At 36.1% G+C, this 18,148-nt stretch overlaps 2 protein-coding genes across 2 annotated transcripts; one reads left to right on the plus strand and one right to left on the minus strand.

Annotated features, from left to right (window-relative positions):
* Window positions 1-4,991: 4,991 nt before the first annotated feature.
* LOC141641971 (glycerol-3-phosphate dehydrogenase [NAD(+)] GPDHC1, cytosolic) lies at window positions 4,992-9,067 on the minus strand. Its single transcript, XM_074450619.1, has 5 exons — window positions 7,800-9,067; window positions 7,010-7,231; window positions 6,387-6,634; window positions 5,845-5,984; window positions 4,992-5,727 (listed from the first exon to the last, which is right to left on the minus strand). The coding sequence occupies exons 1-5, from the start codon at window positions 8,488-8,490 to the stop codon at window positions 5,604-5,606; spliced, it is 1,425 nt and encodes a 474-aa protein (XP_074306720.1). The 5' UTR covers window positions 8,491-9,067; the 3' UTR covers window positions 4,992-5,603.
* Window positions 9,068-10,682: 1,615 nt separating this feature from the next.
* On the plus strand, window positions 10,683-18,061 carry LOC141641974 (uncharacterized). The gene is made up of 11 exons (XM_074450625.1): window positions 10,683-10,723; window positions 10,933-11,324; window positions 11,423-11,549; window positions 11,677-11,826; window positions 13,052-13,183; window positions 14,206-14,269; window positions 14,348-14,386; window positions 14,495-14,569; window positions 17,318-17,382; window positions 17,636-17,726; window positions 17,814-18,061. Exons 2-11 carry the CDS (start codon window positions 11,102-11,104, stop codon window positions 17,868-17,870), a joined length of 1,023 nt encoding a protein of 340 aa, XP_074306726.1. The 5' UTR covers window positions 10,683-10,723; window positions 10,933-11,101; the 3' UTR covers window positions 17,871-18,061.
* Window positions 18,062-18,148: the final 87 nt, after the last annotated feature.

Genomic DNA, 18,148 nt, shown 5'->3' on the forward strand with positions numbered 1-18,148 from the left:
ATCACAATTTACTAAACTTTTGCCACGGTATATTAGTATTTTGTTACGAATATTGCTACGTTTGTTAGTGTTTTGCGACGATTATTGTTATTATTGTTTCCTATTTGTTTCTTTTTTATTATGCTCCCTCCGTCTCGGTCATTTTTCTACCTTTTATTGTTAGTTCATTAAAAACAATTGATCTACGTAATTAATTCAATCTAAAAGAATATTTTCAAAATAGAAATTTCTATATTTTTATTTGCGAACTATAATTCAAGGTAGATTAAATGATTAACATTCTTCCACTGGAGAAAAATGATTGTACATCAGATGTACTACCTCACATTTAAAGAGTTTTTGAGTGTTTTTTTAGTTCTATAGAATTGTAAATTACATTTTAGTTTTATTACGTCAAAAATCAAATTTTTCCGAGTTTGTATATAATTTTTTTGAGTTATAATGTAATTTTTTGAAAATAATGTTTAAATAAATGAACTCAAAAATATTATAATAAAACTCAAAAATTTTAAATTAAAACTCAAAAAATTATCTTAATGCTCAAAAACTATATCATCTGATGTATTAGATGTATAAATGTATAATCCACTTACTGTTCTTCCACTACAGTGCATTTTTTGTTTAATATATTTTCTCTCTCTTTGTAATACAATTTTTTTAAAATATCCTTGCAATACAATTTTTTGTATTATACAATAATTTGACTTTATAAAACTTTATTTTATTCCACTATATTATTTTTACAATTGCATGCGGTCAAAGGTGTGTACATACTCCAAAAGAAACTCTTTGACATGTCAAAATCGTACTGTAATGAGTAAAAATTGTACTGCGTAAATCAACACCCTATATGAAATGTCTAATTTAATTAAATTGTGAAATTGATAACAAAAAGTGGGAGTTAAATATATAAACAATTTAAAATTAGGGTGATGTAATTTTTATTTTCGTTTGACTTATTCTAACAATTAACGTCTAATTTAATCTTGAGTTTGGATATTTATTTTGAATTTTTATTTATTTATATCAACAATTAAAACATCAATTTTAATTGTTTAATATGCTATTATTAATTTGCATTTAACATTTACAAAAATTCATTAGTTTCTTATCGTGTAAAATTAGAATGATGTGATTATTTTTCTTTATGTTAGTATCTTAACGATAAACGTAGAAATTTAAAATTTAGTATGTATCTTAATTTTTTATTGTTGTTTAATTTATATTAAAATTAAATAGGTCAAATTTTAATATTTATTATGCTATTTATTTGCATTCAATGTTTACAGATTCATTTTTCTTTTCATTTTTTTTTTCAAAATAAGAAATGATAATGTGGCTTGATAAATTGCTCTTAAATAGTTGAATAGTGAAATATGATGCTTTGGATAGTATTTTTATTATATTTATAGATATTAATATGACTTAGCACTTGTTATTTCGGGTAATTTTGGGTCACTTCAAGTCAATTATGAGCCGAGTCTTTTCGGGTTGGGTCAACATTGGGTCGGACAAGGTTCAGGTCGGGTCTGGGTTAATTCGGGTTTCGGGTCAAGCAAGTCCACTTTTGGGTTGTGGTTCAGCCTTATCGGGTCGGGTCACTCGAGTATGACCCGTTTTGCCATGTCTACAAGTAGTAAGTACTCCCATCCTGTTTTTATTATCGCTTTATTTATGTTTTTCATATTTAAATTAATTGTCTTATTTTTAAATATAACAAATACAATAGTGAACGACCCATTATAAACTTAGTTAAATAAACTCTTTTTTTCCATTTTACTTATATTTTTTATTTAAATTTATTGGTCAATAGGTGATTGTTAAACATCATAAGTCGGAATCGATATTAAGATGATAAGAAGAATAATATTGGAAGATTGAACGTTGTTATTATTACTGATTAACACTCTTACTAGTTTTTGAACCCGTGCACTGCACGGGTGGTAACGAAAAGTGTTATTAAAAGTAAAAACTTACGTATTTTATTGGATTTAGTAAATTACTAAATTTTAGAAAATTGCATTTTGTCTATAGATACACTTTTGAAAAGTTTATTTTGCTTAATTTTATTTGAAATATTCTGGGTTTTTTTTCTCGACTTTTTAACGTATAAGAGCTGAAATCTGAGAAGTGGATATAAAATTATTGTGGATTTATTAACTTGTTTATCTACGCAATATACATTTAATTTTTACTCATTGTTGTACGCTTTTTATCAATTCTATACCTTCTCTCTCATTTTTTTCTCCCACTCACCATCGTTTGGACATTTGGAAGTAGTGTTCAGGATCACTGACCGACCACCTCGAGACCCACCAGCACACCCTCCACCGCAGTGGTGGCCGCACCCAACATCTCGGACCACGACATCCTTTTAGGCCCCTTATCTCAGCAGTCCCCAACAACTAATCACCACCTTGGAATCCATATCCCACGTCCTCCAACTACTTTCCTCCTCTTGCCTCCATTATCCCAGGCCCACCCCATGCGTGAACCTTAACCCTTCTCGTAACCAAACCCGGTCCATTCAAACAATTTTGAAAATTTAGGCTTTACACTGAACTTGAAATTTCGATTTTGTCACATAAGATGATTTTTTTATATAGTCAAATCAAGTTTCAGATCAGATTTTTTATTATAGGTGGATTCGGTATAGATTTGGAGCGGATATGGAGTTGGAAAAAGTATAATGAATCGGGTATGGATTTTGAAATATTTGGAAATGGATCAGTGATCCAATAAATGGATCGGGATTGGATCTCGCAAAATCTGATCCAACCCGATCCATTGCCATCTCTAATTATTATATTACCTACAAAAATACGCACTAACCATCACCACCCCTTGCCGGCTGCTAGATGAAGCCGAACCACATTACCCCCACCCAGGCACCCAGACAAACTTCAATGTCCCAGAACTGCCACAGATATCCTCTTAGACCCACTTACGCACCCACTTAGACCCGTGTCTAGCCACCCTCCCGCCCCTTTCTCGCCTCCCTGCGTATCCAACAACCATTGCTCCCTCAATTACATGCATGTCAGCCACCACATGAATCTAGGTCCCCTTCTCTTATTCCATCCTAGCCACTCTTTTCCATAACCTTGCATAACCCTAAATTAATTATTATCACTCCTTAATTTGATATAATCGATACATGCATAATATTATCTTCGTACATGTATTATGATTCAAGCATAATCGTGTTAGTTGTATATTTAGCCCCATTACTTTGCCTAATTATGAAATTAAACTCATTAAGTTTAGATTGTAGTGATCAGGCCCCATAAGTTATATAAAAGGTGAAATTAAACCCCTTACCTAAAATCTCATGAGAAATTCAATATATCATATATTAAAAGCGAAATTGATTATACTTTATATAAAATATACAATTAAATTTAAAAAAAAAATCAACAAATGAAATCATAATCTAAAATGAATTAACATCAATTAGAGAAGATTTTAAATTATTTTATAAAAAAAATTAAATTTTATAAATGAACTAAATATATTTCCAAAATATTTACCAATTATTTAAAAAAATAAATCTTTAAAAAATATACCATATATATTTTTTTTTGAAAGAAGCTGAATAGTCTAAAAATATATGTGCCTGATTTTAATTGTATAAAGTTTTCTTAGGTAACAAAGAAATGATTTAATAAAAAAACGTTTTTTTCTCAAAAAATATAAAATAAAATATTTCATTTCTTTTAGAATTTAAAAATATAATTTTATTTACATTTAAAAAATCCGATCTTTTTTTTAAATAAAACATAACTAATTTCGGTTTTTACGGAATGAGAAAATGAATTTCTCATGAGATTTTGATATGGGGGTTTAATTTCACTTTTTGCAAAAGTCAAGGAGCCTAATCACCTTGATTTAAACTTAAGGGGTTGAATCTCACAATTAGACTAAGTTAATGAGCTAATTTACTACTTTCACGGTTTCAGAAATAAGATAACAAATTGTGTGTACTGGTATCATGTATTTTGATTCCAATGTCGTATTATTTATTTTTCTAAAAATCGAAGTTGTGTGGAAGTTTGCGTAAAAATTAGTACTCCTGTCTTTATTTCATTGTCTCACATGCTTTTAAACTTTGGATGAGTTGATTTTTATCAACTTGTATCTGTATGCACAAATTTTACAAATATCAAAAATGTTACCTGATGTATAAATTGGATCCTTACCATGTGCTCATTGGGCACATGATAAAAAATCGTAAAATAATTTATCCAACTATCTTATTCAAGTAAAAAATTGACAAATTATGAAAAATGTCCATATAAATTACATTAGTCATAACTCGTAACTATAGAGTCCCTTAGTTTTTGTCACAATTCAGGATTTTTAGCCCTCGTTTGCTTCTTACCCTCAATATAGAAGTCTATCAACAGCCTCAATTTTTTATGAAATATTAATATTATAGTTTTGGTTACCATAATCTTTTCCGAAACCCCCTTATTAAATCTTTCATTTAATGATCTCAAATGAGGAAAGGATGATGCGATTGAATAGTTAGACAGACGTGTTATTTTTCCCATAAGATTTAAGTTTTAAAAAGTGATATATGAGATATTATTGATTCTATGATAATATGCTGATAATAACACAATCTCGTTTTATGGCAATATTAAATTATCCTAGTTATTATGGGAATATAATGAAGGCCAATCAAAGAAAATTTTTCTCATTTAATGTTTGTTATTATAGCTTCCTCTTATAATCACGGTATAATCATGCTTTTTTTTAAGGTCTATGTATTATGGGAAAGAATCAATAATTGACATTTTATTTTAGTTTAAAAAAATATGAAAATGAAAATATAATATAGTTTGTGGGAATGACACATGGCAATGGGAGAGGGAATGACACGTGGCGATTAAAGAGGTAACTGGTTGTTGCTTCAATATAATATATGATTTGCAAACTAAAACTGACCCGATAATCTGTGATTCGAACCTGACTCGATTAAATTGATGGTCTGACAATTATTAAGCTTAATATTATTCAAAATGACAGTGATTTTGTATTGAGATTGATACGTTTGACGTTAACTAAACCAAATAATGGTTAAAAAGTACATTTAATAGTAAAAATTGAAATAATACGATCAAGTAATTGGACCAGATAATGACCAGAAATGACCCTGACCACATAACAACCCAAACCGAACCCGACTCGATCCAAAAAGGTAGGCTTACCCGATATGACCTGCCACCGGATATGACCCGACCCGATCCGACTGACCCGATTGTCGCTTCTAGTACACGTCTAAACGGACTCGACAAAACACAATGTTTTGTTGAATTGAAACCGGATCGATTTGACCCAATTAAACTATGCCCAATAAAGAGAAAGAGACCACTTAAGCTAACCCGATCAGAACCTAAAACAATCTCAGTTGAGCAACTAAGCTTTTCAAATTGAACAGGCCAGATTTTCACGGAAAGTTGAAGACTATACTGCGTATTACTCCGTAAATATTAAGGTTATTGATTGATACAAGACCAACTACAGGTGGCTTCTTCCATCATTTCCGTTGTAAGGTTCAGAATTTAGACACACTTGATGTAGGAATGATACATCAGATTCTAAGGGCTTCCAAGGAGTGACGGCATATAAAAAACATGCGACTGAGCAAGTTCTATACGCTCCCTAGGGTCGTTCATGTTTTCATCTCTCAGAGCTTGGAGAATGTCCTTGGAGCATTGTTCCCTGAAATTTTACCAGAACAGAAAGAAAAGAATAAGAATTATTATTATTTATTAAGCACTTGGATTCAAGAGTGAATGGGGTGCCACTCATCAATAGAATGAGTAAATAAAGAATCACCTGGTTATGAGTATCTTATAAAGTGTCTTCAAGATGGGACACATGTCAACCGGACAAACTGGCTTGTTTTCACCGTGGCGAGTTACATTCAGAGACGACTGGCTCAGGAGCTCATAGAATGCTCCTACAGCTGAGACACCCTATTAACAACAGTTTGGGTATGTTAGAAAGACAAAACACTTTCGATCTGATCCGCTTCATCAGGCAGTCACAAATGCCTTCAACTTTGACGTCCGTCAGAAATACATTGTTTACAACATCATTCTATAGCAGCATAATCTTTAAGGCCTTGTTTGGACACTTATGACTCTTGCACCGCTTCTATCACATAGTTAGTTGTCCCAGTAATATATGCAGTTCAGGTTTCTTTCACACAAACCCCACCCCAAGACAGTAATAAAGGACAAATGAAATTGATAGCAAAGTAAACAGCTTTTGTGTCAAAGAATTTAAGTGTAATATGTGCTCGAGTCACGCCGTTTAAGACATGTGACACACAGCCAGAGTGAAGCTTCCAGGTAATAACAGAGGATAAATGATACCTGGATCATCCCTTTGCCGCTGATACTATCACCCATGTCAAGGCTCAAACCACCCTTGGCTAGCATTTGTCCGTACCATGCATTACGTCCTTTCAGTAATGTCACGTATGTGTCAGCTAGCAATGGTCCAGCAAGCTTCTCAGGATCTTCAGCCAACAGATGAGTAATAAATATCATTTCCGATGTGCAATGTGCAAAATACACCGATTTGCTGGTAGCACTTTCATTTGTGAGAGCTGCTGCCATTCCTGAAATTGGAAAAACAAAGTTCAATATTGGTTTCGTGATATTGAATCTTTATAGCAGTTATCCACTTGCAGCATTTAATCTGCCATATTACTATTTATTATTACTTGTCTATTAGCTTCACAAAATTCTCATCAGAAGTTCATTTAGATGCTTCTGTAGCAAATAGAAGCGATTAGTGAAGGACAGTAACAGAAGAATTTGAAGGGACCCTTTTTCTTGTGAAGGGAGAAGGAGATGGGAAAAGGGTCTAAAATGTAGAATTAAGAGGTCAGGTTTCCTGAAATCTGCTGACTGTCCATGAGCAAGTTTGTACAAAAAGGTGATGACTGATGACTAAACCAGTTTAAAAAGACACACAATGTAAATAAAAGTACCAGCTCCAATAGCGTACACATTCTTTAAACCACCCATAACTTCATGAGTGACGAGGTCACTATTGTCCCACACTATGAAATGGGGCTGCCTTAGAAACTTTGCCAGAGGTTTCCTCCACTTTTCGGTTCCACATATACGAGCATTAGCATATTCCTTATTGTAAATCTCAGAGGCAATATTTGGTCCTCCAACGTAAAGAATGTTGTCCATAGGTACTCCAGCTGTATCCACAAAAATGTGTGTTTGTAAGATGCTTATTGTAAGATACAAATTTCAGTTTGGGTGCGAGAATAAGGGGGCTTCAGTACGTGCTTCACATAAGCAGAATGCAACATTAAGTTTCATCATACAAAGCTAAATGTTTGCAGAAAAAACGGGCGTAACTTTTCTAAAAAATTAGGATAGTGGCTTCCCTGTCCTGAACTTTTCTATGTTGAGTTTAGTTTTTCAAATAATGCAACTTTGATTTCTAATCAAAGGGAAGACAGTGGGACCCATGTATCAAACAGCACAGAGGGAAGGAAAGTCAAAGTCCCACTCTGACTGCAAGGGTCACTCTTTTGTGATAGCTTGGCCTCGGAAATTCAGAAAATGATATATAGCTTGGTCTGAAACTATCCTAGGTTCAATAAGCATTCCGAAAATGATATATAGCTTGGCCTCAGAAATTCAGAACAGTTGTTTCGAGTTGTTATATGAGTGTGAGTGTGTGTGTGTTAAATCTGTAGCTAATATGAAATGCTTAAATTCAGGGTTTCGAAAAAAGAAAAGAAGACGAAAAGGTCATACTTGCACGGTAAATCATCTGAGTGGGAGTAATGATGTGAGGAACAGGGTGCAAAGCAGTCTCAATACCCTTAGACAAAGAGATAATAATAGGAACAGTGAGCCTCTCCTTCCAATAATTGTTGATCTCTTGAAACACCTCCCGAGTTTCAGTGGAAGGCAATCCATTAACAACAATGTCAGCATCCCAAACAGCTTCCTGTAGATTGGTTACAACTTTCAAAGGGCAAAGAGGTGTATCAATCATGTTTAAGCAAAACCCATCTCTCAGTATCTCATCTGCATAAAGCGTACGATCACCCAACCTTGCTTCCACATACTTCAAGTATGCACATCGCCGTATGAGTCTCCTCAACACATCTTCCCTTGAATTGATGACCTCAAACAAGTGTTGAGCTGTGGGTTTATCGACTGCTCTTCCAGACCTTCTCCAAATCCTAATTTGGACCTTATCGCGAAAGTGACCGTAACTGTCTTGGAGCAAAGCTGCAAAGACACTGCCCCAAGCACCCGCACCGACACCCACAATTCTTAAAGGATCGCCATCAGCCTTTCCTAGTAAGCTTCTCAGCTCATCCAGCTTATCTTGATTGGCATTGGGAGGATGGATAGATCCATTACAAAATGTCGTACTAGTACTACCATTATTATTAATATTATTATTATTCATGGATTCCACACTACTTCCCACCATTATTTCTCTTATTAAATCAAAGGATCAAATTCCCACAAATTACAAATTGGTAAATGTTTGAGAAATAACAAAGGGGTGGCAACACAAAATGTTGATAGGTGGATAATCGTAGCTACCTAATTAACAGACAGACGAAAATAAATAAATAAAGAAAGAAATAGAAGAAGAAGAAGAAGACGTGTAAAATGTTATCAGAAATAGTAGTATAGGAAGAATGTATGTATGTCTTTGTTTAGTCCGTCAAAGTTAGTTCATCTACCAACATATACTTGTACTAAATAAAGTATAGATAATGTAAGGGAGGGAGGGAGTAATATAATAGGATACAGCAGAAGTAATAAGTGAAAGGATACAACATGGAATTATAGGTGGGAAAGCAAGCAAGCAAGCAAGAAGAAGATGCAGAAGAAGATATAGTACTAGTCTAAATGTCTAATAGTAATAGTAGTAGTGGAGAAGTTTGGTAGGGGTGGAGAAGCTTATTGCTGCCTGCATTAATTAATGGTTCCAAGAGACACCCAATTAACCAACCAACCAACTACTACCGTTTACTACTACGGTCTACGGAGTTAGTAGTAGTAGTATCAACAACAAAGTCTATATGATACGATATGATAGATATCCCACCGCCCACCCGCCCTCATTAATGTTTAAATGCTGCTACTTCTTAGTGTCCTTACTTCTTCACTCCTTTCCCATGTGCCCGCCTTTAATCTTTTTTAATACAATTTCTCATTTTAAATGGACATATCCGTTTTAAGCATGAGACGAATTAAGTATATCTATGTGAAATGATTAAGACAAAAATATAATACATTGGGAAAAAACAATATATTACCTCATATACACACAAATAGTGTTGATGGGGCGATATTCTCGCACCATCATACTGCTCAACATATTGAAAGCGGGTCAAAGATATCCACAAAGAAGTCAACAACTTATGCAAATTTGCCGTCGATCGCAAATTTATCGGCTGTCGGCTGGTCTCGGCATGGCAACCCTGCAAATGGGACACATACCCGCGTACTCACATTCAAGACCCCTCGGCGGTGAGTCAACAAGGCCCGCCGCCCGCCATAGGTCCCTCGGCCGAGGGGTAGATCGATCTTTCCACCGCTAGCCACTTGGCCACTACGTGACAAAAGGTGAAAGTCTATAAATACTCATCAACCTTCATTGAGGAAAGGATCCACAACTTAACCTAAGAAACACTATTCATCCTGTATAATCTTCCTCTCTCTCTACAATATACATTTAGCCAAAGAACAACTTATCCCCTAAGTTACGACTTGAGCGTCGGAGTGAAAGACGCTTGGCACAAAGCCAAGCCCTCGGTTCGTTCATTGTTGCGAGGAGAGCGAGAGAACGATAAAGACAAGAAGGATTCAACCAAAGACATCATTCCACAAGAACGGGTGGTAACGAATATCTGCTGCCTAATTACACCCTAACAAGTGTATTACTTACCCATTTATTCTTAAGACAGATAGTCTATTCTAAGATAAACCTACTGCTATTTTAGTTTAATACCCACATGTTACGCATGTTCCTTTTTTATTTTCACATAACACCCTTCTTGAGAAATTAAAAACTAACTTAATTTTGTATTTTTATTTTGCAATTTAAATCAATGTTCAAGATTGAGTTTCTTTACTCTCACTTCTTTTTTTCCATGGGTGGAATTAGGGTTTTGCAATCATGATTTCACTTTCCATAACGTTTTTAATAGAGACATAATAACATGTCAAATGTGTGCCATGTATTGTTGTATACTAAAACTCATTAACGTTAAGTAAGAATATAATATGTAACACGTTTAATAGTATGATTGTTGTATTTTCTTTTATTTTACCCAAGTTATTTAAGGCGTTTTAAGGTTAAGACAGATATACCCGTCTTAAATAAGGATTTGGGTAACCCTAAGACTATCCCTCAAGCAAGGTCAATTGCTAGGTCATGACCTTGCTTGGTCACACTAATTACCACTTAACACAAAAATTAGGATGACGTTTGGAGCCAAAAGGTCAATTTGTGACCTTTACCAACTAAATTGACCTTCCTCATAACCTCTTTCATGACCTAGTGAAAATGAGGTGTTCTATTTTTATTGGGTAGGCGCAAAAGTAATAGGATGAGAGAGAGAGATTATTTAGGGAGAATAAATGATAAATGATTGAAAAAGTGGAAAATTTTGGGAAAATAGAAAACAATTAAGAGTAAAATATAAATAGTACTCCCTCCTATTCACTAACATCTTCCACATTTCCTAAACGGGTAAGTCACAATGATCTTCCACTTTCCTTATTTGTCTATCATTTGTGGTTAATATCACATGTAACCCCACCTTTTCTCTTCTACTTTCATTTTCCTCCACATGTTACCATTCCACTAAATAATTGTCTAAAACTAATGTGGAAGAAGATAGAGAATAGGAGGGAGTACTCCGTAACGTAATTAGCATGACCATTACTCGAGGATGGTTTAATCATATGAAAATGAAAATGAAGATTAATTGATTCAAGTTCCAAGGAAGGATATAGGTGGATTGAGTTGAGTGGTGGGTGATAAAAGGAGTGAGGGGGTTTGAGGAGACGGGAAGTTTAGAAGGATGAATAGCAGCTGCGGTGCCATAGCAGGAGCACCATGTGTCCGACATAACAACATTGCCTTCTTCAAACCTACAACAACAACATCTTCTTCATCTTCTAGTTGTTGTATCAGATTCAACAGCAATGTCTTCATAACTCAGTCTTCGCTTCAGTATCAATCAACTCAACACAAACACTCTTATGATAATACAACTACTCCTAAACCCTCTTTCCGCGATCAAGGTCGGTCGTCTTTTCTTTCTTCTCTTCCAATTATCCTTCCTTCCTTTCTTTATATTCTTATTCTTATTCTTATTATGTATGTATGTGGTGTGGTGCAGATACTACTACTCCTGATGATGCTGATGCTGATGCTGCTGCTGCTGCTGATCCTGAATTAAGGACTGTTCTACAACTTGCTACCAACTCCGAACTTTTTGAGCTTCATTCCATTCTCTTCCGTCCCAGGTCTCATTAATTCCACACTACTACTCTATTGCTTATCTACATTCCTTGGGGATTTTAGGGGAGGGAAAAATTAATCAAAGGGAGAAAATTGCAGTTGAATAATCAATTGCAGTTTATTTAATTGCAGTTACTTTAGCCCCCTCCTAAAATCTGTTACTAATGGACTCCAAATTGACCGATTCATGATTGAGGAGGACTTTGAAGAGCGAGACCAGTTCATTAATGCTCTTGAATCTCGATTCTTATATCTTGCTGCTGATGCTCGTTCTACATTGAGGTTACTTCCAACTCCACCTTCCTCATCAACCTTTCTCCACTGCCTCTTTATCAAAATTGGATTATGGCTTTGTCTCATAACTACCTGTTTACACTTCTGTTTCACTTTTTTTAATACCTCTACCCTACTTGCCAAATTTTTTTCGCTGTTTCGATTGTTGATACTTTAGGAGTGTCTTCGTTTCTAGTTAAGGTAGACTGGTTTATATGGTTTCTGATTATTAGTATACATACCCTTTAGCTGACATAACATTGTCAAAGGAAGTTCAACTTTTCGTTTGATTTCTTCTTAGATTTTTGATAATTAAGGAGTATCTCTGTAGTCCAATTAAGCTAAACTGGTTTAATAATATTGATTTCTGGCTATTAGATATCCTTCTGCTGACATAGGTTTCTGTATTTTTTTGATACAGGACCTGAAAAAGAAATTAGTCAATAAGTCATGCCTTTTAGTTTCTTTAGAAATCCTCTTAGAGTTAATCTTCAATATCATTACAAGTTTACTTAGCTTTACACCTGTTTGTTTCCTAAAATGACTTAGTTGTGGATAACTAAAATCTGGGTTTAGTCTTCTACTTATTCCACTGACTGCTGGTCTCTAAGCTCTATCTTCTTCACTATAGTGTCTTAAATGGCATTTTGCCGGCACCTGACAAACTGATCATGTAGGCTTCAAACACGGCTATATAGGTCAACTGAGAAGTAAGAAAAGTAGAATACTGACTACTATGGTTGTGAGAACATGACAGAAATTGCATATCCCTGTTTTTAGTCTAACTACTGCACTAAGTGTGCAGAATGTTACTGGGTCCTCCATCCAAGAGAATCTTCAAAATGATTGCATAAACCATTCTTGATTATGAATGACTGTGCTTTTGCTTAAATATCATTGTTGTTGTGTATGCTGCCTTCTTATTTTAATTGGAATCTAAAGACAATTAGTCACTCATTATGTTCGCTTTCAATTACTGCTATAGTTGATTAGTTTTTCCCTGTAGAGAATATTCCAAAAATGTTGTACTATTTCATATGAATATTTATTTCATGTTGGTGCATCCAAGACTAAGAAGTGGCTGTAACCAGTCTTCTTGCTGATGCGGCCCAATATTTATGTTGCCGTGATTTGATCTCAAAATGCGCAGAAAATTCACTATACCTCCTGATTCGATAATTTTTCATACAATGGCAATATGTCTAGCTGATCACAGTTTTTTGTTTGTTTACAGGGGATGGAGGCCTTCATACAGAAATGTATTACTTGATGTGAGAAAAGAACTGAAAATTCCTTGCTCAACAAGATTATCGGTGGAGGACTTGGAGGTTGAAATATTTATTTTCATGATTCAGGAATGTTCGAGGTACATTCAATTGTTGATATTCCCTCCATTTCAATTTCCTTGAATTTATTGTGGAGGTTTATTTATCAAACAATCCTATTATTATGTATCCAAAACTTTGAGAGACCTGAAGATGGTATTGCTTCTTTCTGTATTACTGATTTTCCCTCCATTTCAATTTTATTGGCTTCATTTTACTGAGGCCTGTGGTTCGCGCTTGAGAAATTATGCAGATGCACAAAATTGGCCCTTGACTTTATTAAGGTAGAAAGGGGCCTCTTATTTTAGAAAACCTAATATATAACTGAGACTGATAAAAATGCAATGGATTAGCTTCACTAGTGTTATTTTATAATCTCAGTTACCAAGAATGTATGGGACTATCGAACGAGTTTTGTTTTTAAGATAAAATAGCGAGGTTTAAGGGGTGAGTTTTCCACATCCTTACTAAATCAAAAGCTTGTTATTAATGTTAAAAAACTTGCATATTAAGAATTTCAAGAATTTAAGGTGTGTGTTTGTATGAGCCATTGATGCATCCTTCGCGGTTGGGTCAGCAGATTGTCGAAATGAGCTGAATAATTTCTCTGTCAACTATGTTGTGAGTGTGTAGTGCTCTGTGAAGAATGTATGGGACAATCTAACGTTTTGTTTCTAAGGTAAACTAGCGAGTTCTAAGTAAAAGCTCATTACTAATGTTATACAAACTTGCATATTAAGAATTTCAAGAATTTTTAGAATTGTAAGGCGTGTGAGCCACTGATGCATGGTTCGGAGTTCGGTCAGCCGATCCTCGAACTGAGTTGATTCAGTTGAATGAATGTCATCTGCCAACTAGGTTGTGAGTTTGTAGTGTTCGGTGAACTCGTCCCCCAAATTAAATTGATCACCAAACCATGCAACGCAGGTCTGGTCATTAATAGTCTTATTTTAATTTTACTGTTTTGCATATCCCTAATCCCTTAATAGTAAAAAAGTTAACATACAACTTGCCCTTGACATGTCGTGCACTCATTTTTGATTTCATATTCAATCTGTGCCAGGGACTGGGATACTGCCGATGCTGTAAGAGTTGGGGCTGCGGAACTATGTTCGCTGCTTCTCAAAGTATTAATTTTCTCTTTCTTCATCTGCTTTTTAAAAGTCAGACCGAGCATGTGTAAATCTTCTGTAGTATTTTTATAGGGTGGTCAATTGGTATCCTTGATGAAGATTTCTCAATTGGTAAGATTTGTAAGCTTCATTCAATATTGTTTGATTCTATCAGTTTTTTTTCATTTGTTTCTCTGCTATGATCCCTATTAACCTGCAATTTTTTGTATGCGTTGCTAGGTGTCTACAAAGTTGTCAGAGAAAATGCTTGTGGAAGCTGCCAAACATAAATTTGGCAGTGAGGTCATAAAAAAGGTACGTAATTGCTCTTTACTGTACACATTGACTTAATCATGTACTGTAGTTTTTTTCATTATATTTCCCCATTTTAGCCCTTCTCTTACTAAAAAGTACCAAAATTTCTCTCCTCTTTTCTCAAAACATAATCAAATTTCTCTTAGAATTTTCAATTATGGATCCCACTCTAATACAGTACTAAACAATAAATTACTTGTTTTATCTATAATTACATTGATTGTTATTTTGATTAAGTTGATTTGATAGTTCATTCTTCAATTAGGGTTTGATTTTAAATATTAAGGTTTGGTTTAAGTTGATTATTGTTTGATAGTGCTTGATATTTGTTTTATCATTAAGCAAAATAAGCATCTTTGACCTATTAACCATGTGAACTCTCGTTTCCAAATTATACATTTCATTGCTTGTTGGCATCCTGAATCTTTGCAAAGCTCGACACTTAACCTAGGTGGGTGGCGCGGAGGAGGTGTGACAGGGGAGAGGTGGCGGCAGCAGGAGAAATGACGGTAAAGACGATGGGTAATGGAAGGCAGGCACGGTTGGAGGTTTGAGGAGGGGCGGTGGCAGTTGGGTGTTTGAGGCGGCAATGGGTGGTGGTAAGGTTTGAGGAGGGACGGTGGCAGTTGGGTGTTTGAGGCGGCAATGGGTGGTGGTAAGGGGTTTGAGAGTTTGTTTCTTTTTTTTAGATGGAAAAGAGAGGGTGAGAATGGGTGAAAGAAATGAGAGGGGAAATTATGGAAATCATGTACATGATTGTGTAAAATTGTAAATCATGTACATGAAAGAGCAATACCCAAAAGGTAAACCTTGGAACTTAATCAAATCCATGACTTGCTTGCACACGAGTCTCTTCTGGATCACGAACACAATTATTCGCAATAGAACATGGGTAAGGGCAAGGCCTGTCACCATCACTGAAGTCGGAACCTCTAATTTTAAACTTAGCTATACACATTTAATTAAATTTCTTTTTTTAAATGCATATCCAATGCACTTGTCCAATATTTTGTCCTCATCGATGTCTTGATAATTTGAGTCATGACAAGTTGGCCACTGGACATACACCCGAGTACCATAGTTGATGTATCATTACACATCAAACTAACAAGCGTATAAAGTATTCAAACCTATCGCTGGAATACCTAAAGTTGGATCTTCTGGAACTTTATGTATGGTCACTGAGGAAACTTGGCCTATGTAGGCTGATTCAGCACGGACACACTGGGGCGGGACGGGCTGGGCTGGGAGTTGATGGCCCTGAAGTGGCACAAATACTATCCTACAACCAGTTGTATAGTAGCATGGTACAACAACTTCAAAGTTGTTGAGCTATTTTACAAGTTTTTGAGCTATTTTACGAAGTTATTGAGCTTAATAATTATTCTGTTAAGCTCAATAACTTTGTATCATAGCTCGGTAATTTTGTTAGTAGTGCTCGATAACTTTATAACAAAGCTCAACTGCATTGAACAAGTTGTATATACAACCAGTTGTATAATACATTAACTACTGAACTGGCCCATGTAGACATTAGAGTGATGTGGGGCCAGCGGACCATGCGGGCTGAGGTGTGGGCTAGGGTTTTTGTGGGCCGGGTTGCTTGATACACAATCCGGGACCGGCCCGGTATTGGGAAAGGGTTGGGTGGGCCAGCACGCCTGGAGATGCTACCTGCGTAGTGTCTTCGCCGCAGAATCCCTCCTGGAATCTCCCACACAAAAGTAGCTGAACGAAAATACCAGTCTAGAGAAGTCCGAATGGCATGCATTCCCATCCGTGTCGCAACTGATTCGGTAAGCTACGTGTCCGATGCACGGAGAACTGCCTTCGGTCCCCAAACTGACTTACTCGTGGCAACCTTCCGGCCGGCCGCCCTTTTCTCTTACCAAGAGAGACTCACGGAGCAGTAAGAGAAAGATAGAAAGGATCCTTCTGAACAGCGAGACTAGCGGTTGGAATGCTCTCGAGAAAAAGCCTTTCGAAGAAGCATCCTTGTGATTATTCACTGAGGCACGTTCGCGAAGGAACAAAACCCAAGGGAAGCAGGCCACATCCCACAGCGGGACTGGGTGGACGGTCTATCCGCCCTTAAGTGGCCACTACTCAATATGAAGCAAGTGAGGGGGCTCGTCCCTCTCCCGTCTGTCGCATTTGGAATGCTAGTCGTGGAACGAGCACCTACAATCCTTAGTTTTGAGCGGTTATCAAGAACCCGCGAGGGACGAGTCCCCTTGCACCGATAATCTTTCACTTTTCTAGGGCTATGGATCGCAGAGGTACCTTTGGCCGAGGATGATTAAATATGGCCAGCAATATCTTGAACCGGTTGTGTGAGTCGGGCCAGCCCGCACTTGTGTCCAGGTCTAGTCAACGCCACATGTGCCGTTGTGCTTTACTGATTGGGAACAGATCCAAGCAATTTGTAAAGGTTATAAGAGGAGTCAATATTGACCGCGAAGCCCAACTTTCTATTGTTTTGAGCCTTTGTTGTCTTTCGTTAAAATTTAAAGAAACTCCTACTCCCTACATTTCCATTATTGTTCCTTTTTGGCTGCTTTATTTCAATTCACCGTTTAGTCTTTATTGCCTTGATGAAAGCGGTTTTGTCTTCGGAAATAGTGGCTTGGGCATTCCTCATCTATATGAAGTACTACTAATATATTGAAAAGATTAATGATATTCGTATCACGTATCCTTTTTATCTTTTTGAAAACTTTAGATGGAGATTTGGTGTGCTTTTGACAGGGACTCACTGGAGCAACATCGCGATATTTGGGGATGAGCAGCTTAGCATCATTGTTTGGTCCTATGTGAGTAACTATCTCTGCTTATGTTTTTCTGCTTATGGATAAAACGCGCTATAAGAATCTCACTTGATGAAGCCAAACATGTATACTGCACCAACACGTTATTTATAGATGAAGCCAAGTTGTCATTGGCTCTTGTCATCTTTTGTTTCTGCAATTGAGCGGTTACGAGTCCTGATGTAGCTCTTGCTCAGATGAACAAGTGGGAACAAATTTGGCATCATTGCGCGTTCATTAATTGAATTTGTTATGTTAGGTTGTGGGGAACATTTTTGGCAGACGTCGTCATCCAAATGTTGGGAACTGACTATATCAGGATCCTGCAAGCTATTTACGCCTTTGCGCAGGTAGTGTTCCTTCCTTACTCTTAATCCATAATGTTTCACATTTTTGCCTGTAAGACGATTTTCTGACTATGTTTATGGGTGAGGTAGATCCGGATTCTTCGAAGACATGGTTTACACTTGGATAAGCTGGGCACTGGTTTTTAAAAGAGCAGCTGTGAGCTTGGCACTCCTCAGGCGGTGAATCGATTAGTGTACAGGGCCAGGAAACGGCAATACATTCTCGTTTCTATTTAAGTTTAACAAGCACAATGTATAGTACTCCACTACTTATATATTCAATCTCACTCACTTTATTATTTAAGATGGATTAATACCCTCTTTGTTTTTCACAAAAACAAGCATCCAAATGAATGATGATCACTTGGTTCTGATTCTCCATGAGCTTCTTGAAACCGAGCATATAATACAGAGACTGAAATGAT

This window comes from Silene latifolia, chromosome 2 (genome assembly GCF_048544455.1).
Source record: "Silene latifolia isolate original U9 population chromosome 2, ASM4854445v1, whole genome shotgun sequence".
Classification (NCBI taxonomy): domain Eukaryota; kingdom Viridiplantae; phylum Streptophyta; class Magnoliopsida; order Caryophyllales; family Caryophyllaceae; genus Silene; species Silene latifolia.

Coding starts and splice junctions, on each gene's coding strand:
- LOC141641974 (XM_074450625.1), top strand. CDS start 11,102: ATGAATAGCAGCTGCGGTGCCATAGCAGGAGCACCATGTGTCCGACAT. Junction 11,550..11,676: donor TCCATTCTCTTCCGTCCCAG/GTCTCATTAATT, acceptor ATTTAATTGCAG/TTACTTTAGCCCCCTCCTAA. Junction 13,184..14,205: donor ATGATTCAGGAATGTTCGAG/GTACATTCAATT, acceptor AATCTGTGCCAG/GGACTGGGATACTGCCGATG.
- LOC141641971 (XM_074450619.1), bottom strand. CDS start 8,490: ATGGTGGGAAGTAGTGTGGAATCCATGAATAATAATAATATTAATAAT. Junction 7,232..7,799: donor TCAGATGATTTACCGTGCAA/GTATGACCTTTT, acceptor TTGTGGATACAG/CTGGAGTACCTATGGACAAC. Junction 6,635..7,009: donor TGTGTACGCTATTGGAGCTG/GTACTTTTATTT, acceptor TTCCAATTTCAG/GAATGGCAGCAGCTCTCACA.